Raw genomic sequence first — 23,609 nt, 5'->3', positions numbered from 1 at the left:
TTGATTACTTTGGCCACATTAGCACCACAAAAGTGATTTCCACCCCTTCTTGTCAACTGTTGAGAATAGCCCACTTCCACCTTCATTGAATTGGCTCGTTAGCACTGACCCCCCACTTGGTAAGGCAACTCCCATCTTTTCATATGCTGTGTATTTATACCTCCCTACTGTATTTTCTGCTCCATGCATCTGATGAAGTGGGTTTTAGCCCATGAAAACTTATGGCCAAATAAATTTGTTAGTCTCTAAGGTGCCACAAGAACTCCTCATCATTTTTGCCAATACAGACTAACACGGCTACCCCTCGGAAACCTGTCAGGCAGATAATAGTTATACTGAATGGCCCAGCCCCTCTGCTGGTGCAAATCAGCCTAGCTCCAGTGAAGTCAATGGAGCCACACCGTTTACACCAGTTGAGGATCTGCTCCCATATTCATAGAACCACTGTCACCCGCAGAACGTGTTCTGCATATTAACTAATTAACATTCATAGCACCCAGTATTGTTAACAGTGACTTGGGCAAAGCAGGCCAGTTTCAACTCAGGAGTTCCAGGCTCTGGGCTTAGTTCTCTCGGCCATAATGCTGGGCACACGGTGAGGATGGAATTTCAACAGCAGGGAAGGAGGCAGTGGCAGAGAGAGCTAACATAGATGGGACACATTTTCAGAAGACCTTCATTTTGCAGGCACAGAGTTCAGTTCTGGATCTACATTTCCAAACCTTTACAGGGTTTGAAAAGAAAAGGAGTACTTGTGGCACCTTAGAGAGTAACCAATTTATTTGAGCATGAGCTTTCGTGAGCTACAGCTCACTTCATCGGATGCATACTGTGGAAATTGCAGAACGATGGTCCAGACTAGGGCGTAAGTACAACTCAACCTCTGAATCAAACAGAAAGTGCTCCTTGATCCCTAGAACAAATTCACACCCTCTTTCAAGATGCTCAGTGTTGGGTAGCAGAGAGGCAAGGTGGGGGAGGGAATATCTTTTATTGGACCAACGTCTGTTGGTGAGAGAGATGAGCTTTCAAACTACACAGCGCTCTTCTTCGGGTCTGGGAAAGGAGCTCCTAGTGCCACAGCTACATACAAGATCAAAGAGATAGTTTAGCATAAGTAATTAGGACATATTTTCTAAGGGACCATTCAAGGTGAAGAGGCCCGTTAACACCTCTACAGCCGTGGGACAAAAGGGGAGAGTAATGGTTTGCAGCTTGTTATAATGAGCCATAAATCCAGTGGCTGTGTTGAGTCCATGGTTTTCAGGGTCGAGCAAAGTTATGAATTTAAGCTCCCAGGCTCATCTTTAGAAAGTGTTGTGCAGGTTTCCTCTGCGGATGACGATATAGAGTGATCGCTTTGTGTTATCGCGTGCGCACAGCCACACACACACACCCTATTCACCTGGCAATGGCAGTCATTGTCCCAGCTGACTGCCTTTTAACATGGCCTAGAGAGTGCAGAGCCATGCTTACATGTCCCTCCCGGGGCTTATCCGAGCATAAGGACCACAGGGCATTAGTGGTTAATGCAGGCAGCTATAATTCTCCCCAGTAAGGGTGCAGAGACTGATGTTACCATGTTAGCTACTATTAATCAGGGATTTTTGTAGCACTGGCCATTTTCACATTGCACTGTGGAGATTGAGCACATGGGACTGATGCCAGGTGTTCGCATTCTTGCGTTTGATTCTGCTCTGCTGTGCAGGAGACTTCTGCCCATTCCCTGTCTCTTTGGACTGGCAGCGAATGAAACACTGAAGGGCCCTGGGCTCAGCTCCTTGGGATCAAGAACAAGTCTATTGTATCCCTCAACAGTGAACCCTCTGGCCAATCCAGGGAAAAGCCTGGGCTCTCTAAAGGGTCTCTCAAAGTACAAGCAACTGCAGCGCAAGCTTCCCACCCACTCTGTCCCACTCATACACCCCAACTCTGGCCTAATGGGGCCACCTCCAGGAGTGGGACTTCAGTCTCCAGAGCATGTTCATTCCTGGGTATCCCGCTTCAGAAACTGCCATCAGGGGATGGTAATTAGTGACATTGTGATGGCATGTTTTGTTGTGTGGACACATTTCATAAGAACGGCCATACTGGGTCAGACAAAAGATCCATCTAGCCTAGTATCCTGTCTGCTGACAGTGGCCAATGCCAGGTGCCCCAGAGGGAATGAACAGAACAGGGAATCATCAAGTGGTCCATCCTGTCGCCCATTCCCAGCTTCTGGCAAACAGAGGCTAGGGACACCATCTCTGCACATCCTGGCTAATAGCCATTGATGGACCTATCCTCCATGAATTTATCTAGTTCTTCTTTGAACCCTATTATAGTCTTGGCCTTCACAACATCCTCTGGCAAGGAGTTCCACAGGTTGACTGTGCATTGTGTGAAAAAATACTTCCTTTTGTTTGTTTTAAACCTGCTGCCTATTCATTTCATTTGGTGGCCCCTAGTTCTTGTGTTATGAGAAGGAGTAAATAACACTTCCTTATTTCCTTTCTCCACACCAGTCTTGATTTTATAGATCTCTATCATATCCCTCCTTAGACGTCTCTTTTCCAAGCTGAAGCGTCTCAGTCTTATTAATCTCTCCTCATACGGAAGCTGGTCCATACTTCTAATCATTTTTGTTGCCCTTTTCTGAACCTTTTCCAATTCCATTATATCTTTTTTGAGATGGGGTGACCACATTTGCACGCAGTATTCAAGATGTGGGCGTACCATGGATTTATATAGAGGCAACATGATTATCTATCCCTTTCTTAATAATTCCCACATTCTGTTCGCTTTTATGACTGCTGCTGCACATTGAGTGAATGTTTTCAGAGAACTATCCACAATGACTCCAAGATCTCTTTCTTGAGTGGTAACAGCTAATTTAGACCCCATCATTTTATATGTATAGTTGGGATTATGTTTTCCAATGTGCATTACTTTACATTTATCAACATTGAATTTCATCTGCCATTTTGTTGCCCAGTCACCCAGTTCTGAGAGATCCTTTTGTAGCTCTTCGCAGTCTGCCTGGGTCTTAACTATCTTGAAAAGTTTTATATCATCTGAAAATTTTGCCACCTCACTGTTTACCCCTTTTTCCAGATCATTTATGAATATGTTGAATAGGACTGGGCCCAGTACATACCTCTGGGGGACACCATTATTTACCTCTCTCCATTCTGAAAACTTACCATTTATTCCTACCCTTCATTTCCTATCTTTTAACCAGTTACCAATTCATGAGAGGACCTTCCCTCTTACCCCATGACTGCTTACTTTCATAGAATATCAGGGTTGAAAGGGACCTCAGGAGGTCATCTAGTCCAACCCCCTGCTCAAAGCAGGACCAATCCCCAACTAAATCATCCCAGCCAGGACTTTGTCAAGCCTGACCTTAAAAATATCTAAGGAAGGAGATTCCACCACCTCCCTAGGTAACACATTCCACTTTGCTTAAGAGCCTTTGGTGAGGGACCTTGTCAAAGGCTTTCTGAAAATCTAAGTTCACTATATCCACTGGATCCCCTTGGTCCACAAGTTTGTTGACCCCCTCAAAGAATTCTAGTAGATTGGTGAGGCATGATTTCCCTTTACAAAAACCACGTTGGCTCTTCCCCATCGAATTATGTTCATCTATGTGTCTGACAATTTTGTTCTTTACTATAGTGTCAACCAGTTTCCCCGGTACTGAAGTCAGGCTTACCGGCCTGTAATTGCCGGGATCACCTCTGGGGCCCTTTTTAAAAATTGGCATCGCATTGGCTATTCTCCAGTCATTTGGTAAATAGCTGATTTAAATGACTGGTTACAGACTACAGTTAGTAGTTCTGCAGTTTCACATTTGAGTTCCTTCAGAACTCTTGGGTGAAGACCATCTGGTCCTGGTGACTTATTACTGTTTAGTTTATCAGTTTGTTCCAAAATCTCCTCTAATGACACCTCAATCAGGGGCAGTTCCTCAGATCTGTCACCTAAAAAGAATGGCTCACATTTGGGAATCTCCCTCACATCATCAGCCATGAAGACCGATGCAAAGAATTCATGTAGTTTCTCTGCAATGACCTTATCGTCCTTGAGTGCTCCTTTAGCATCTCGATCATCCACTTTTTTAAGGATGCCTTTTTGCTCTCACTGCTTCTTTCACTTTGTTGTTTAGCCACGGTGGCACTTTTTTGGTGCTGTTATGTTTTTTAATGTGGGGTATACATTTAAGTTGAGCCTCTATTATGGTGTCTTTAAAAAGTTTCCATGCAGCTTGCAGGGATTTCATTTTTGGTGCTGTACCTTTTCATTTCTGTTGAATTAACGTCCTCATTTTTGTGTAGTCCCCCTTTCTGAAATTAAATGCTACAGTGTTGGGCTGATGTGCTGTTTTCCCTGCCCCGGGGATGTTAAATTTAGTTATATTATGGTCACTATTACCAAGCGGTCCAGCTATATTCACCTCTTGGACCTGATCCTGTGCTCCATTTAGGATTAAATCAAGAATTACTTCTCCTTTTGTGGGTTCCAGGACTGGCTGCTCCAAGAAGCAGTCATTTAAGGTGTCAAGAAACTTTATCTCTGCATCCCGTCCTGAGGTGACATGTACCCAGTCAATATGGGGATAGTTGAAATCTCTCATTATTATTGAGTTTTTTATTTTAATAGCCTCTCTAATCTCCCTGAGAATTTCGCAGGCACTATCACCATCCTGGTCAGGTGGTCAGTAATATATCCCTACTGCTATATTCTTATTATTCGAGCATGGAATTACTATCCATAGAGATTCTATGGTACAGTTGGGTTCATTTAAGATTTTTACTTCATTTGACTCTACACTTTCTTTCCCATATAGTGCCACTCCCCCGCCAATATATTTTGTACCCTGGTATTACTGTGTCCCATTGATTATCCTCATTCCATCAAGTTTCTGCGATGCCTATTATATCAATATCCTCATTTAATACAAGGCACTCTAGGTCACCCATCTCTTATTTAGACTTCTAGCATTTGTATATAAGCACTTTAAAAACTTGTCACTTTTTAGCGGTCTGCCATTACATGATGTAACTGAATGGGACTCTTTTTCATTTGACTGTTTCTTATCAGATCCTACTTGTATTTTATCATCTTCCATCCTCTCCTCCTCACTAGGACAGAGAGAATCTCCATTGATAGATCCTCCCCTAAGGGATGTCTCTGACTGAACCATGTGCTCCTCCGCACCTGTCGGCTTCCCCCAGCCCTTAGTTTAAAAACTGCTCTAGGACCTTTTTAATGTTAAGTGCCAGCATTCTGGTTCCACTTTGGCTTAGGTGAGCCCCTCCTTCCTGTATAGGCTTCCCCTTTCCCAAATGTTTCCCCAGTTCCTAATAAATCTAAACCCCTCCTCCCTACACCATCGTCTCATCCACGCATGGAGACCCTGCAGCTCTGCCTAACTGGCCCTGTGCTTGGAACTGGGAGCATTTCAGAGAATGCTGCCAGGGAGGTCCTAGACTTCAATCTCTTACCTAGAAGCCTAAATTTGACCTCCAGGACCTCTCTCCTATCCTTCCCTGTGTCACTGGTACCTACATGTACCATGATCACCGGCTGCTCCCCAGCACTACACATGTCTTGAGAGATCCGCAGCCTTTGCACCAGGCAGGCAAGTCACCGTGTGGTTCTCCCGGTCATCACAAACCCAGCTCTCTGTGTTTCTAATGATCGAATCGCCCATTACTAATACCTGTCTCTTCCTAATAACTGGAGTTCTCTCCCCCGAAGAGGTATCCTGAGTGCAATAGGATACCACATCATCATCTGGAAGGAGGGTCCCAACTATGGGATGGTTTCCCTCTGCTCCAGTTGGATGTTCTCCTTCTCTGAGGCTTTCATCCTCCTCAGCAGCACAGAGGCTGTCAGACTGGGGTTGGGACTGTTCTACTGTGTCCCAGAAAGTCTCATCTATGTACCTGACTCCCTTAGCTCCTCCAGCTCAGCCACTCTGGTCTCCAAAGCCCGTACACGGTCTCTGAGCGCCAGGAGCTCCTTGCACCAAATGCATACATATGCCACCTGCCCATAGGGCAAGTAATCAGACATGCAAGGACTAATGGGCAGACATGCAAGGACTAATGGGCAGTAAAAGTTTTGCTATATATATCTCATGCGTCCTCTGAAGGAGCTTTAAGAGCATGAGTTAAACCTCAGAGCATCTCCGTGAAGTAGGCTGTACAGCTCTGCCAACAACAGATCTTTCCGTTTGCTGGTAATTCCAGAAAAAAAATTAAAAAATCACTTGGGATTAAAACTAAATGTTTTGTTCGACCCCAAATTAAACATTTTGGTTCCATTTTGAGCGTTTTTGAAGGTTTTGATTTTTTAAATAAAATTAAAGGAAATTTTGAAACAAAAAGTCATTTCAAACCAAAACATTTAAAAAAAATATTTTGATTTTTGGGGGGAGAAACGGGCTTTTTTCTACCAAAACACTGAAACCAATACATATTTGTGAAATGTTTGTGTCCCCAAATTTGCACTTTTCACCCAAACAAAGGTTGCATACAAAAGTTCCTCCCTCCTCTAGTGGGGAAGTACTATGATAAGAGCTTTACAGATGGGGCAATGAAATACAGATGCTTGCCCAAGGTTCATGCAGAGCTCTGAACAGAACCCACGAGGCCTCACTGTTACTACCATTAAACAAAACACTCTCTGTTTCTTTCCCTTTGAATGAATAGTCTTAAACTAAAGAAGGGCCATTAGATTGGGAGTAGCTTTCTAATCCTCAGGGGAACTGCACGATGGATTGGTCTGATAAGAGTTTGCAAAGTCATCATTGAGGGTGTGGGGAAAGGGTAAGATATTGTCTCCAACACTTCACTACCACTGTGATAGGTGCCATATAAAAATCCAAGAAATATAACTGGAAACACACCTGCAGTGGATGTGTGCAGCCAGACATGACGTTGACCTATAAGGTCCCTTCCACCATATTCTGAAGCAGCAGGCTGCGATTACCTTTATTGTAGGATGGTCTGGTTGTTTGTGTGGGTCGGGGGTGATTGAATGATTGGCAGTGAAGATGTCTGCAGAGAAGCCCTGACTATATGTAGCTGAATTTTCTGGTCCTGCCTCTGAACTCACTTACAGCAGTTGGATGAGTTTGATTAATTTCTGTGGGGTTATTCCCACTTTATGGTACTGTGAGATCAGAGTCAAACCCATTGTTCTTAACCAATAAAGATAAAAACAATTAAAAAGAGGAATTCTGTTTATCTGAGCCCCGCACCAATAACTCCTATGATCTGACTCCGAATCTCAGAGAGCCAACATCTGCATTGGGCAGTCCCTTCTTTAGCCACAACTCCACAGATTCACCTTAACAGCCTGTCCCCCAAGCTATTCAGAAATGTGGGGCCCTACAGAGCAGCATGGGCCAAATTCTGCTCTCACTTGCACTGTTGCCGCTTACGGATGTCAGTCGGGTTGCACCAATGTTAACCACCAACAGAATTTGGCTCTACATGATCAATCAGGATCAATACTTCCTCACCTCAAACCTATTCCTAAAATTTTAACAGTCTCTCTCTCTCTCTCAGTATTTATATGGTCCCCAAGACAACAGTGTACAAACGCCTCTCCAGCGTGCCTGGCTTGGTTCTTACCCATTTCCTGAAACCCATTTAGTCAAACGCAGTGTCAAATTCAACCCCAGCACTGGAATAAATCCTGCTAGAATTGGATGTTGCACATTATTTTAAAAATGGGCTAAAAACAGAGTTAGGAAAGGAAAGCCCGTAACTTAGGCGATGGAGGAGAAGGAATTGAATGAAATAAAACCAGCAGGGGCAATTCCAAAAGACTGGCACAACATTAACCAAACAAAATCATAATGGGACAGGTTGCCATGTTAATAATGCAACTACTGGTTCTGTATGGTGGTTAGAACCAGCTTATTGTAGTAATTGAGGCCAAGGAACAGTTTTATCATTCGGAGGTGCCACACGGAGATTTTAGCTGCATTTGCTATCACAAAAACTTCGACATACCATGCATTATTTCACCAACACACTCCTCATTCCACCTTCGAAAGGATGGCCAGGAAGGCACAACGGCAAGGAGTAGCACAAACCGGACAAGGCTTAAACAGGCTTGTTCTGAATTTTCCTCCCTGTCACCTTGAAGCAATGCACATTTCTTCTTTTTTAAAATCTCTACTTCTTATCTAAGCTATCGAGGCATTTTAACATGGACATCATCTTGGAAACTGTGAGCACCTAGCTACTACATTTGTGGATGCAACAGAAATACCTAGGACAGATAAGATAATACGTATCTTGACTGTACCTAGTAGCCAAATTACGCTGTCAGTTACACAGCTGTAAATCAAGGTAACTTCACTGGCTTCAATGGAGTTTCTCAAGACTTACCCTTGATATTGGTGAACATCTAAAGTCTAAGTTAGGCTGTGCAGTTTCCTCTCACTTGCTTTCCATATGGGAACAAAATGGCTACAATTTACAGTCTGGAACTTCTGCACTGCTTGGCACGGCTGTGACTACAAATATTTAAAAAATCAAAAAGTTTTAAAATGAATGAAAACGGACTTTGCCAGTGTGTCACACGCACCAACCCAATTATCTGGAAGTGAATGTGCATTAGTTAATGTGTCTTTCTAAAATTCCACCAGCACTGTTGAGTAGTAATAAGAACTTGTAAGGCTGAGTTTGTGTGTTTTGGGTTGCTGGGTTTTTTTAAACCAATCGTGATCTGGCATTTTCCAACCCAATAAGTACCCAGGGAGCAGTGTGCAAGGGTTCTCAAATGAAGGATGAATTTTATATTCGTCACTTTTCCATACATAAGATTTCAGAACAGTAGGATATATTCAGCATTCTCTCTAAAATAAGATTTCTCTTTTAATGAAATGGAGTAACGTTTTCACAGAATATTTCTGGTTTGTGCCCCATATTTTATGTAATTTTCTAAAAAAGCCAGTGCTGAAAGAAACCCTTAACTGTAGATTAGTTAAGTTTTATAGTCAATGAAGCAGCTTCCGTCCCCTCAAGACAGACAGCTGTCTCCAAACTCACGCTTTCAGGATCTCACATGAATAAACAATGAAGCACTCAAAGGCTTGTCCTTGAAGATGTTTGGCTGGCAGTAGTTTAGTCAAGTGCTGAATCTAATAAATGATTGATAACTGAAACTGCCCTACCATATCCATTCTTTATTTTCTGTACAGAACAGAGCTGGACTCTACAGAATCCGGATCCACATTTTGAATGCCTCAAAGTCTGGTGGAGGTTCATATCTGAGGAAGGTACATAAATAAAAAAAGGGCTATTTGCAAAATTCAAACCACAGTTCAGGCTGCAAACCCTTCCAAGCGCTGGGGGTTCGTCCTACAGAACAAACCGAGGGCTCTCATCAACAGGAACTCTGAAATTCAGGAACAAAATTCTACATTGGACTAAGTATGGAGCAGCCCATATCAATGGTCAACACTGGTCCACTCTTTCCCTAGGACAGTGGTTTTCAAACTGTGGATCACGACCCAGTACTGGGTCGCGGCGGCTCTGGTCAGCACCGCCGGCCGGGCTGTTAAAAGTCCCATCGGTGGTGCTGCCTGGATACGGCAGGCTAGTCCCTACCTGTTCCGACACCGCGCTGCGCTCTGGAAGCGGCCAGCAGCAGGTCCGGCTCCTAGGCGGTGAGGCTATGGGGCTCTGTGCACTGCCCCCACCCTGAGCACTGGCTCCGCACTGGTTCCTGTCCAATGGGAGCTGAGGGGGCAGTGCCTGTGCGGAGCCGCTTGCGCGCCTCTGACTAGGAGCTGGACCTGCTGCTGGCTGCTTCCGGGGCACAGCGCGGTCCACGGTGCCAGGACAGGAAGGAAGCCTGCCTCTGCACCCCTGCTGCGCTGCTGACTGGGAGCCGCCCGAGACAAACCCAGGCCCCAACCCCATGCCCCAATCCCCTGCCCCAGCCCTAAGCCCCCCCCAATCCAGAACCCCTTCCTGCACCCCAAACCCCTCATCTCCGACCCCACCCTAGAGCCTGCACCCCCAGCCCAGAGCTCTGATCCCCTCCCACACCCAAACCCCGTGCCCCAACCCAGAGCCCCAGCCCACACCCTGAACTCCTCATTCCCGGACCCACCCCACAGCCCTCATCCCCACACCCCAACCCTCTGCCCCAGCCCTGAGCCCCTCCCACAACCCAAACTCCTCATCCCCAGCTCCTTTGTGTCACAGGCATCAACAATTTTCTTCAACTGGGTCGCCAGAAAAAAAGTTTGAAAACCACTGCTCTAGGGTCTTCACTCTTGCCAACCACTTTTGGAGACCACATTACATTCAAGTAAAGTGTTTTTGCATTAATAATACATTAATTATACATTACCAATGACTGAGAAGCAAAAAAAACCTTTCCCTTATTCCTATTATGTCAATAAAACATCCAGCACTTTTGACTGTTCTTCATAAATCATTTGGGTAGCATCATCCAGCTAATTAACTTCATCTATCAAAGACTGGTGGATAATAAAACTAATCTAAATCAAGGGTTTGAGCTGGGGCAGGGCACAGGGTTGGAATGAAAGACAGAGAAATGCCATTTTTAATACGAAGAATCACAGTTCCCATGTTCGCAAAAAGAAAAGGAGTACTTGTGGCACCTTAGGGATGAGTATAAAAATATTGCTCGGGCATGCAGGAGTGAAATCAGGAAGGCCAAATCACACCTGGAGTTGCAGCTAGCAAAAGATGTTAAGAGTAACAAGAAGGGTTTCTTCAGGTATGTTAGCAACAAGAAGAAAGCCAAGGAAAGTGTGGGCCCCTTTCTGAATGAGGGAGGCAACCTAGTGACAGAGGATGTGGAAAAGGCTAATGTACTCAATGCTTTTTTTGCCTCTGTCTTCACGAACAAGGTCAGCTCCCAGACTACTGCAGTGGGCAGTACAGCATGGGGAGGAGGTGACCAGCCCTCTGTGGAGAAAGAAGTGGTTCGGGACTATTTAGAAAAGCTGGACGTGCACAAGTCCATGGGGCCGGATGCGCTGCATCCGAGAGTGCTAAAGGAGTTGGCGGATGTGATTGCAGAGCCATTGGCCATTATCTTGGAAACCTCATGGCGATCGGGGGAGGTCCCGGACGACTGGAAAAAGGCTAATGTAGTGCCCATCTTTAAAAAAGGGAAGGAGGAGGATCCGGGGAACTACAGGCCAGCCAGCCTCACTTCAGTCCCTGGAAAAATCATGGAGCAGGTCCTCAAGGAATCAATTCTGAAGCACTTAGAAGAGAGGAAAGTGATCAGGAACAGTCAGCATGGATTCACCAAGGGCAAGTCATGCCTGACTAATCTAATTGTCTTCTATGACAAGATAACTGGTTCTGTGGATGAAGGGAAAGCAGTGAACGTGTTGTTCCTTGACTTCAGCAAAGCTTTTGACACAGTCTCCTGCAGTATTCTTGCCAGCAAGTTAAAGAAGTATGGGCTGGATGAATGGACTATAAGGTGGATAGAAAGCTGGCTAGATTGTTGGGCTCAACGGGTAGTGATCAATGGCTCCATGTCTAGTTGGCAGCCGGTATCAAGTGGAGTGCCCCAAGGGTCGGTCCTGGGGCCGGTTTTGTTCAATATCTTCATAAATGATCTGGAGGATGGTGTGGATTGCACCCTCAGCAAATTTGCAGATGACACTAAACTGGGAGGAGAGGTAGATACGCTGGAGGGTAGGGATAGGATACAGAGGGACCTAGACAAATTGGAGGATTGGGCCAAGAGAAATCTGATGAGGTTCAACAAGGACAAGTGCAGAGTTCTGCACTTCGGACGGAAGAATCTAATGCACCGCTACAGACTAGGGACCAAATAGCTCGGCAGCAGTTCTGCAGAAAAGGACCTAGGGGTGACAGTGGACGAGAAGCTGGATATGAGTCAACAGTGTGCCCTTGTTGCCAAGAAGGCCAATGGCATTTTGGGATGTATAAGTAGGGGCATTGCCAGCAGATCGAGGGACGTGATCGTTCCCCTCTATTCGACATTGGTGAGGCCTCATCTGGAGTACTGTGTCCAGTTTTGGGCCCCACACTACAAGAAGGATGTGGAAAAACTGGAAAGAGTCCAGCAGAGGGCAACAAAAATGATTAGGGGACTGGAACACATGACTTATGAGGAGAGGCTGAGAGAACTGGGGATGTTTAGTCTACGGAAGAGAAGAATGAGGGGGGATTTGATAGCTGCTTTCAACTACCTGAAAGGGGGTTCCAAAGAGGATGGATCTAGACTGTTCTCAGTGGTACCAGATGACAGAACAAGGAGTAATGGTCTCAAGTTGCAGTGGGGGAGATTTAGGTTGGATATTAGGAAAAACGTTTTCACTAGGAGGGTGGTGAAACACTGGACTGGGTTACCAAGGGAGGTGGTGGAATCTCCTGCCTTAGAAGTTTTTAAGGTCAGGCTTGACAAAGCCCTGGCTGGGATGATTTAATTGGGGATCGGTCCTGCTTTGAGCAGGGGGTTGGACTAGATGACCTCTTGAGGTCCCTTCCAACCCTGATATTCTATGATTCTATGATTCTTAGAGACTAACTAACTAAGTTCCCATGTTAGACACAAACACACAAAGTCAGGAATCAAGAGGAAACCCAATTACAAGATATTAAACACAAGGCAAAACAGCTCAGCCTCTACCATGCACACCCCAACCAGCGTAACTCAACCAGACACGCTGCACTATCATTCCTATGTCTCCTAACTCTGCTGAGCCACCAGCCCTCACCCCAGCCACCGGCTGCTGATGGTAACATCATGACACAGTAAATATACAGTTTAATTCAACCTGAAGCAAAAGCTGTAGCATTCGGGATGTACCCCACATACATATCATATCAGCAGGTTTACCCAAACCCAAGGCCAGGGAGGGGAAACTCAGTGAATTAGTGTAATGGCAATACAAAGAAAGTCTTTAGGAAAACTGGTGCATAGGAACTATAGAAAAAAATATGAAATGAATACATTGATCACTGACAGGAAAAGAGTAAACGCCTGTTTCCGTCATCTTACAGTAACATTATGCATTAAAATCTCTATACTTTGATCAGTGAAAGCATTAATTATCATGTCCATCAGGAAAATTGTTATTGTCAAACTGCCTTTTACCATGCTAATGAATATCCAGTTTTTCATGTAAAGATAGATAGATAGATAGATAGATAGATAGATAGATAGATAGATAGATAGATAGATAGATAGATAGATCTCTTGCTTTAATAAGTCATTTTACAGATAATTGCTTAGAAAATCTAATTTTAAAATTTCTAGCTCTGTAAGTGAATCAATTATGCAATAAAATAGCATGTTACTTAAATGGCTAGACATAATTTAATATTTGAGGAATGATTTTAAAGGACCCCCATTTCATAAAGTCTAAATGTAAGTGGAATTTATCTGTGTTTCCCACTTACATTGTTGGGAGCCATGGGGCTGAATCTGTTTGAACATAGAGGAGAAAGTGTCATTATAATGAGAGTTCCTCCTTCCCCTTTAGTTTTATGCCTGTGTGGATTTTAGGGTCTGGAGGGGTAAAATCCAAGCATATGGCCATCCCTGCCTCCTCTAGCCTGAATCAGCTCTTTTGGTTAACTGCCTTCTAGAATGCAACATTCAGCTTCTTCCAGTCACCAGCTGGGAGCCTTGTGGCACCTTAGAGACTAACCAATTTATTTGAGCATAAGCTTTCGTGAGCTACAGCTCACAGCCGGCATCATGACATCACCTATTCTCTCTCTGGTCTTTTAGTGGTAGATTCTCACCCACAGGATTTTAATAGCTTCAAATGGATGGTTAGAAAAAGACTAACGGAATCACCTTGGGACAAAGGCATTAGAGACTCAGAACTAGCATGTCGCTCCCTACACCATGGCTATGTGTATCGGTGGCTCGCCGGCTAGAACGCTGACCAGTCTCACATACCACCCAGTCCCTTGTCATCATTTTTCAGCCCTCCCAGACGTTTTGCATTGATTGCCTTTAGCATTATCATCACTATCACGGTATTACAGTTATCTCGGCTCGTCTTTCAAATCTAAAGTCACCGGGTGTAAGTCCAGAGGAGAGCACCAGATCATCCAGCCTGGCTTCCTGGAAGGCCCAGGCCACCGCCACCCACATGCTAAACCCAAGACCCAAAACGAGGCCCAAGTACCCCAGGCCACCGGAGAGCAGACTGCTGTCCCACAGGCAGCGAACAGGAGGGACCGAGCTTCACCAGTGCCCAAGCCCCTGCCATGGCAGGGAAAGGACAATGTGAGATGCACCCAAATGATCCTGGCAAGTGACCCGCACCCACACACTGCAGAGGAAGGAGAGAAACCTCCAAGGTCCCAGCCACTCTGGCCTGGGGGTCAATTCCTACCCAACCTCACTTATAGCGATGAGTTAGACCCTGTGCATGTGAGCGCCAACCAGCCAGCCAAGCACCTGAGCGAGAGAGAGAGAGAGAGAAAGAATGCTCGGTGCCCCCTCAGAGCCCGAGCCCTCCCCGGCCAATGTCCTGTCTCCAGCCCCGGCCGGCCCTGATGCTTCAGTGGAAGTTGATTAAAAAAACCCCAAACAGAACACATTGGGTTGGAAGAGGGGAATCCCTTCTGACCCCTGAAACGCGAAGGCATGAGCTTTTAGCAACATAAACCAAAGCAAGCCCCAGGGCTGCCCCGAGTCATACTCAGCCCTTCCATACACCAGTGCTCAGACATTGCCCTGCTCTCTCAAAGGCAAGATAGAGACGTGCACGCTGAAGAATGCGCGTGACAGTGGCAGAGTCAGAGCAGGGCACTGGTTTTGGACTGGAAGTCTATTTGCCAAAATATGCACTTTCAAGTCAACCGAAACTATTTGTGAATTTGGGCTGATTCGGCAACCAGCTTGGACTGAAAAAATATATATATTTGAAACAGAAGAGAGTTTCATTTTGAAAATGTCAAAATGAAACATTTCAACTTTTCATTTTGACACGTTTCATTTTGAAAATTAGCTAGATTTATTTTTTTAAAGAAGAGAATTTTTTTATTTTTTACCCAAACCAGAATTATTTGGGGTTTTCATTTCAGCAGAAAAAAACGTGAAAAATTTCCATTTTGGGTCAGCCTGAAGTGATTCTTTTCTTTTTTTTTTTTTTGATTTTTTCAGTGAGGCCACTGAGCCGAAAAGTCAATGATTCACTCAGCGGTAAATAGAGAAAGAGTCCTTTGCACTTCCTTAGTGCCTCCCACCTGAAAATCTCAGAGTCTTTCCACATGCTACTGAATTTAACTTTGCAATGCCCCACTGAGGTCGGGAAACATTATCCCATTATACCCAGCTAGGGAAACCGAGGTCAGAGGCGTTAGTATCCCCTTTCCAGACTTGGAGGTCTAAGCAAACAGTCTGCTTTTCATTGGTGCTGGGACCTCACTAGGAAGTGCTCAGCACATTGGAAAATCAGACCATTTATGATGCCAAAACAGGGCGTTAAGTGCCAAACTCCAGACAAACAAGTTTAATACTGTTGGCCTGAGGAACGTGTCCCAACTCACAGGGCAGATTTGTAGCAATGAAGGCGAGAGAATCCAGCTCTCCCCACTACCAGAGAACATCTCCCCTCAAGAAAGCATTCAGGTACTTGCTGTGCAGTTTTACACATCACCCTGCCCAAAAACAGGCTCCCCCACCAGCCCCACCTCCACAACAGGGAAGAAAGCAGAAATATTCTAGAGTGGCTGAATCTTTTGTGAATCTCCATGATCATTTACAGCATTTCTTTATGCATAACTGTTTCTATAGCCATAAACCAAACATACCTTAGGATAACACAGCGTCTAACGGCCTTTGCCCACACACTTTCACCAGTTAGAATCCCTGTTGCCTTTTGCTATTAGTGTATGAAGCAATGCAATTATGAAGGGTGCACAGCAATGCAAAGAACCCCGTGTTTTCATTGTGTAGTGCTTGCCCCACACACATCTCTCTCTGCATCGTTGGTGGAGGCGGTTTCCTTTGTGGTGGTTTGTCCAGCGTTAGACTGTAAGCTGTTCACGGCAAGGAACAGACACACCCTTTATGTATCTACAAAGCACTTAATATCCATGGGCAACGGTATACAGAAAAACACTGGGCGCCAAGGAGAGCTCAGAACACTTCAAAGGGACAGACAGGGCAAAGATGGCTTGATAGCACCGTACCATTCCCCAGCCCTGGGGTAGGTGCCCATGATGGCAGTCAGAGGAGAGCAGGGTGCAGGGAAGGTCAGGATGTCCCCCCTTTCCCATGGCCAAGCCCTTCATGCTGGCTGTGGGAGGGCACTGCAGTCGACTACAGCAGCTCCAAAGATCCTCCCGTGAGCAGGTCCATCAGCTTTCTACCAGCAGAGCAGCACCAGGGGAAGGCCCAGGTACTCTACACCCGTGCTTAGGGCCGCACATCCTGGAGTCACATCAGCACCGCAGAATCACAGCTGCCATGCAAACAGTAAAAGCCAGTTTCTAGTCTTTATGGTTGCAAAGAAAAGCTTGAAGTGTGACTCAAGTGTCACCGATGCAGCACCATCTGCCTGACTCTGCAGGCAGCCGGAGAGAATCACTCTGAGGGGGTGACTTGTCCCACATATCTCACTGGGCAGGTACTGCTCTGGGGGGCCCACCAGCCCCACCTCAGTAGGGAACTGTGTGGGGCAGATGGAGAAGAGCACCGCAGGTCCCCCCACAAGCAGATATACCCCAAATGCTGGGGGGAATCCAGAGGCTTCCCTGCCGCCCGTCTGGGCATGGTACTACTCCTCCTGTGGAAAGGCGGGCCCTGCTGCTGTTCCTGGTAGAAAGCCGTGGGGCCCGTGCCACTCTTCCTGTGCCTTGGGGAGGGAAGGGACCCCCAGCCACAAGCACTGCCAGCAGGACCCTGGCAGAGCAACAGGGAGCCCTGTGCTGGAGTGCTCCGCAGGCACCAGAGTGTCTTCTTGGGGACCTGGCTGCCCTAAAGCTCTGGCCAGTGGACAGGATCCAAACCTGCAAAGAGCCATTTCCCCCTATGTTGTGCCTGAGGCTCCGGGAAAGACTGCCAAGCCACGAGGAGACTGCCCTGCCTTCCTCCCCTCACCACGGGCACTGGAAGGGAGGGTCTGTCCTACCACCCCTAACTGCACAGACAGCAAGACAAAAGGCAAAGAGAGACCCCAGCACCATGGGTCTAACCCTGCAGGGCTAACTCAGTGCAGACTCCCAGGGGGGTTAGAATGCCAGGTCGCTCGTCTCTTGACTGGCTGTTTCCTGAAGTCTCACCGTACCAGGTGCTGTGCTTGCCATCTTTTTGGACTGAGACCGAAGAATCTGGCAAGCCACCAGTATGCTTTCACCTCCCCATTAACTCCTGTTAGCGCCGGCAAAGCTCTGCTATTGGGATGCCAGGAACGGCATCACCTTCTAGTGTGTCCGAGAGGATCTGCTGCCGGGAAGGCTTGGAGAGGAGGAGGATCAGGTAGCAAAGAAAAAAACAAAATTCTCGTCCACTTTGCAGAGTATTGCACAATCCCCCCCTCCCCTTTGTCTAATTAACTCGATGTGACAAAAAATACTCTCTCGTTTCCCCCACTGGAATGTGCTAGAAAAGCAGCCATGCAAAAACTAGCAGAATCAGACAAAGAAGCCAAAATCTACATTTAAGGCTAAGTGGAGCCTTTGAGCTCAGGCCTGAGACAGAGGCCGTAGGTGGCTGCACCACTCCACAAGTCACGCTTACTCCTGCCTTGTCATGCATGAGAAATTTGTCACCTTTTTTGGGGGTGCAACTTATTTCCCCACCTGATGCCTGGACAGCTCAGCTGGCTCGTGCATTTAGGGGCGGAGTCAAGGCTCCACCCATGCCCTGCCCCACCCTGCCCACTTACTCACAAGGACGCGTACACGGGTGTGCAGGGCCCCCACACCCAGAACTCCCCTCTGAGCAGCCCACACACAGTGTATTAGGTGGGGAGCAGCCCCCACTTCCACTTACTACTCCCCTGTGCAGGCACATTTGAGCTGGGGACTGAATGTCGGTCTCCAGTCACTGCAGGAAGAGTCTGACTGAAGAGTACGGCTGCTTTGAGCACTTCCAGATCCCAACAGGAATCTGCAAAAGTGGAGGGCCATCAGCGAAGCATCAGATACAAGCCACATGCCAAGACATGCCGCGCTGATGCTACTGCTGGTCTGGTGTCACAAATCCTAGACTTCGGGTCAGGAGACTTTGGTCTGATCTCTAGGAGCAGCTGAGTTCAGGGACTGGACAGGGGGTTTTCTACACACCCTGTTCTAATATAGGATTATTATGAATGATGACTTTAATCAGTCCAGCGCACATTCTCTCTCAGGCCTGTAGAGCACTGGATTTGAATGCGTGCTCCCTACAATCACCACTGGTAGGTGCAGGGGAAATGGAGCAGTGTAAGACAGAAGATGACATCAGAAAGGCATCACCACCAGGAGAACATGAACAGTGATATGATGATCACAACACTCAGGACCTTACATGTGGAGGTTTACTTGCAAATGGAAAATAAAATGTAAATGAGTCACTTATTCAGGGCAAATGTATTTAGGATCAGACAAAAGACTACGGATGCAATGGACTGTGTGTATATTCTCTCTGGGTAGTAATCCTGGGCCATGCCTTACCACATACAGATACACAAAAGGCTCTTTCCCGTATTGGACTTGTGTACATTAGGCTGCTCCTGCTTCCATGGATATCATGGGGATTTTGGCCAATGACTTCAGTGAGAGCAGGATCAGGCCCCTACACTGACCAGACATCCAGCTTCTTTGGAACGTCTCCATTGAGACATCAAGGTTCCTTTTTTCCTTAAACTTCTCTCTGCTTTGGACCCGTCCACTTCTACAGGTTTGGTTTCTGGTGGGCTGACTCTGCCTGGGCTTCCTTTTACAGGGAAAACTAAACCCCGGGAGCCTCAGTTTCCTTAGCGTTGAAGATTCTAGTAAGAGGAACCTGCCACCAGTTTTCTGCAAAAACGTAAGGCTGCCCTGACTAGCCACCCCATGTGGCCCCTTCACTGACATCACCAGACCCTGGGATTCTGATGGCAATAAAGCATGTCTTGCAAATTTACAAGCCCGAGAAACAGCGGCCAGATGGCATTTCCTGCTCAGGTGGCTCTTTTCTCCAAAGCCCAGGGGTGACAGTGTTCCTATGGACGTGTCTGCGCTAGAATGGAGTTCAGTAATCCTGTGTCAGGCGGGAGGAAGCACAGGGAAGATGCGCCCTGTTTTGCAGTTATTACCATTCCACCCTCAGTTATGTTAGGTCCGTCAGAAATCCCACAGAGAGCCACCAGTCTGTTGTTGTACTGCATGACAATGCAGAGACTGTGCTCTTTTTAAGACACAGGCTCTTCCTTTCTCCATCAAACACGTACACAAACAGCACACACACCAGGGGCCCGGGGGCCACGCATCAGTCAGTCACAACAGTAACGTGGCAGTTCAGTAACTGAGCTTCCTGGACTGTTTGAGTTTCCAATCTAATCAGATCTTGGCAGATTATTTTAAAAACCCAAAACAACCACACTTACCTGTGCTCAACCCCTGGGAATGCTACTGCTCACCGGGAATGGCATTTTATAGGACATGCTGCCTCTGTGTGACTGAAATAGCTGCCTGCCTTAGCCGGCATGTGACCAAATAGTTCCACCCAGCAGAGCGACAGCCCTGATTGACAAGACAGTTATCAAAATAAAACGGGGGGTTAAACATAGCTAGTTCAGGTCTGGGTAAGGCATGGAGTATTGTGTTATACCAGTCTACACCATTTCCCTTGAATTCATACACTCCATATTCTTGCTCTTGTCGTATGCCTATCAAGCAAAGCAGTCCCCAGACCTGGGTTACAGAGGGGAGCTGAGATGGCATCGAGCCTTGTCCTTAGATAGAGGGACATGCCATCGACATTTCATTAGTAATAAATATTTCGCCATGGAGAGTTCACGTACCAGTTGAATGTGCGTGTACGCAGAGAGGCATGTCTCTGTGTGTGTGCCCCTCTGGAGAGAGACACAGGCCTGGGGCGAATGACCGGGGGTGGATGATATGTAAGGGGGTGCATAAAGAACAGGAGGACGTGTGGCACCTTAGAGCCTAGCAAAGGGGGGGCAGGTAGCCAGCTAAGGAGGCTCTGATGACACACCGGTTCCGGGCGGAGTGGGTTCAGCGGCACGGCATTCATTGCACTCCCCAAATCCATCAGCCTGGTCTGATGGGCTCGGCTTGCAGCGGCAGGAGGCGGAGGACCCAGCCCTGCTGCTCCCCGCAGGAAGCCGGAGGGCTTGGGGATCTCACTCTCCTGATCACCCGCTTTCAGCTATCAGCGCCCCCCGCCGCTGTCTGGCAACAAGCCCCCGAGTCATTACCTAAATCGTTAGCGTGAAGAACACAGACCAGCGGCCAACATCTGTCTCACGCTCCCCCGCCCAGCCAAGGGACCAGAAAGCGCGGCTGCGAAGGAGGCGCCTTCCCCAGCCCCGGCCCCGGCCCCGGCCGGCGCTGCAATCTCCATCGCCGCCCGGGCAGCCGGCGGCCGACCCAGCACCATGCCCCGGCCCCGGGCACGGCGGGGCTTCCGCGCGGACCCGCCCCGGCCGCCCGGCCCCGGGCACCTACCTTTGCCTTCCATTGCGGACCCTGGCGAGCGTCGGGAAGTTTAAGAAGTTGCCGGCGATGCGCCGCTCGCGATGCGTCCTCTCCAGCAAAGAGCGAAAGCCCAGCCTGGGGGGGCCGCCTCCTCTGCCCGCTCCGCCTTTGGGGGCAGGATTTCCGGCACCCCGGAGCTGCCGTCACCCCCCGGAGCAGACGGAGTCAGCGGGAGCCCGGCGGAGCGCGGCGGCCGGCGCGGGGAGCGGCGGGAGTCGGGCTCGGCGCCGGGAGAGGGGCCGGAGCGCAGCGGGGCGTTCCCCGGGTCTGGGCGCCGCCGCCCGGCGCTGTCCTCGCGTGCGGTGCTGCGGGCGCCGGGCTCAGACCGGCCCGCTTGGCTGGATGCGCGGCAGATTTGCATGGGAGCCGGCGCGCATGCCCAAGCCCCCCCCCCCCAAAAAAAACGCATCCGCAGCTCCCCCCACGGCGATCCCTGCTGAAAAGCAAAGCCGTAGCGCTTGCTGACGGAGCTGCTCTGCTAAAAATAAAGACCGGACTGGATGCTCCCTGCGAGCCCCCCCAAAAAGCGGACTGGACTGTACATCAATCTCAGGGGAGAGGTGGCCCTGGGATTGCCAGGCTGCTGGTAATTGCTGCTCTTCTGCTGGAGGATTAGGCAGGGTGTCTCGAGTCAGCATTTTCATTTTCTGGGATTCAGATTTTCCTCTAATTGCTACCTTGTCAGTTCACCTCTGGCGCCCCATAACCAGCCCATACCACATGGCAGCCTCTCCCCACTGTTCAGCAAACAGAGCAGATGCCAGAGTGGTCTTGTATTAGGTCATCAAAACCAAATCACTTTCATGCAACAGAGACAGCCACTTCTTTCTTAGTAGCATTTTAAAGGATCTGAATGAGTCCCTGCACACAAAAGTTTAAGAGTTGCATGCAAAAAAAATAAATAAAAAAAAATCTGATGTATATGTGCAAGATAGGGCTCCGTGGATGTAAATGTAAGAATATGCAAACCCCTGGCTTATGCATGACCTTCTTTCAACATATAGGTTGTATGCATGTGCAATTTTGTACGTGGATTTTTAAAAAAAATCTGGACCAGAACATTCACTGAGGTTCAGCCTAGAAGGGGTCATTATGATCAACTAATCTGGCCCCCTGAATGGCACAGACCAGAGTATTTCACCAAGTAATTCCTGGATCTAGCCTGTGGCTTCTAGCTGAGCTGGAGCAGATCTTGCAGAAAGACATCCAACCTTCATTTGAAAACTCCAAGTGGTGGAGAACCCACCACAGCTCCAGACAAGCTCTTCCGATGGTTAATTACCATCACTGTTAAAAATGGATACCTTATTTCTACTCTGAATGTATCTAACTTCAGCATCCAACCATTGGATCATGCTCCATCTTTGTCTGCTAAATTAAGGAGCCCTCTACTACTGGCAGAAGCATTCTCCCAGTGGAAATCCTTGTAGACTGTATCATATCACTTCAGCCTTCTCTTGGATAAACTGAATAGATTACGATCCATCCATTTCTCTATGAGAATGGTTTTCCAGACATTGACTCAGTCTTGTAACTTTTTGCTGAACCCTTTCCAATGTTTAAACTTTTTTTTGGGGGGGGGGGGAGCATGGCCATTGGAACTGGACAGAATAGTCTAGAAATGACAGGTTTCAGAGTAACAGCCATGTTAGTCTGTATTCACAAAAAGAAAAGGAGTACTTGTGGCACCTTAGAGACTAACCAATTTATTTGAGCATGAGCTGTAGCTCACGAAAGCTCATGCTCAAATAAATTGGTTAGTCTCTAAGGTGCCACAAGTACTCCTTTTCTTTCTCGAAATGATCTCACTCATGCTGTATACAGAAGCAACAGGACCTCCTTACTCCTAGTGGATAGCCCCTGCTTATCCTGGACATTCATCCAAGGGTCATGTTTGCCCTTTTAGCTCCAGCATTGCACTGGGTGCACATGGTTATCAGTCATGATCCATAAGTCCTGTACAGAGTCACCACTTTCCAGGAAACAGTCCCCCATCTTATAAGTGGGACCTACATTTGTTTTCCGTAGATGTCTAACCTTGTATTTGGCTATTAAAATGGATGGTGTTCAGTGAACCCAGCTTGCCATGGGATCCAGATCACTCTTTAGAATTGACCTGTCCTTATCAATGTTAACCACTCCACCAATTTTTGTGTCACCTGCAAACTTTACCAGCAATTATGTTCTATTGGGCCAAGAACAGAGCCCATTGGATGAGGCTGACCCATTTAAAATTCCTTTTTCAGATCTACCAGTTAGCTAGTTTTTAATCCATTTAATATGTTCTACCTTGATTTTGTATAGTGCTAATTTTCAACTTAAATTGTGGTGTGGTACTAGCCAAATGCCTTCCAGGAGTCTTAAGTAGATTATGTCAACACTGCTACTTTTATCAGCCAAGCTTTGATTTCACCAAAAAGTGATATCAATTTGGTTTCCTTTAATTGTTTACTCATTGAACCCAGATCACCTTTTCCATGAGTTTGCCCAGGATCAATGTCAGGCTAACCTGCCTATAGGTTCCTGGGTCATCCTGTTTACCTTTGAAATATTGACACAACATTCGCTTCTTTTTCAAGTCCTCTCTGGACCTTTCCTATGGTTCTAAGATTTGTAAAAAAAAAAAAAAAGAAAAAAAATTACATCAAAGGCTCTGAGAGCTCCTCAGTACAGCTAGCTATTGAAAAAATTTCCTGTCCCAAATACTGACCGTTAAAATCTCAAAACTTTTCATTAACTGAAAATCCAAAACATTTTCTGTTCAACTTCAAGTCAATCAGAATGTTTCATTTCAGGAATTACAAAACACGGTGTTTAAGTTTTGATCTTTTTTCTTTTTATTAGCCTTATTTTCAGTCTACATGTTCTAAAATCTTTGAATAAAAAGTTGTTTAGACTCAAAACCCCCAAAAAATTTATTTTGAAAAT

General features: G+C 46.9%; 1 protein-coding gene across 1 annotated transcript in view; it reads right to left on the bottom strand.

Annotated features, from left to right (window-relative positions):
- The window catches only part of FGF12 (fibroblast growth factor 12), a 271,894-nt gene extending 251,023 nt beyond the window's left edge, over positions 1 to 20,871 (bottom strand). The window contains exon 1 of the mRNA XM_074963335.1: positions 20,652 to 20,871. Within this exon, the coding sequence (XP_074819436.1) occupies positions 20,652 to 20,664 (13 nt within the window). The 5' untranslated portion in view covers positions 20,665 to 20,871. The remainder of the gene's footprint in view (positions 1 to 20,651) is intronic.
- Between the last annotated feature and the right edge of the window lie 2,738 nt (positions 20,872 to 23,609).

This window comes from Natator depressus, chromosome 9 (assembly GCF_965152275.1).
Source record: "Natator depressus isolate rNatDep1 chromosome 9, rNatDep2.hap1, whole genome shotgun sequence".
In the NCBI taxonomy this organism is placed as follows: Eukaryota; Metazoa; Chordata; order Testudines; family Cheloniidae; genus Natator; species Natator depressus.
Note: the sequence above shows the minus strand (reverse complement) of the source record. Positions and strands in the feature narration are given on the sequence as shown.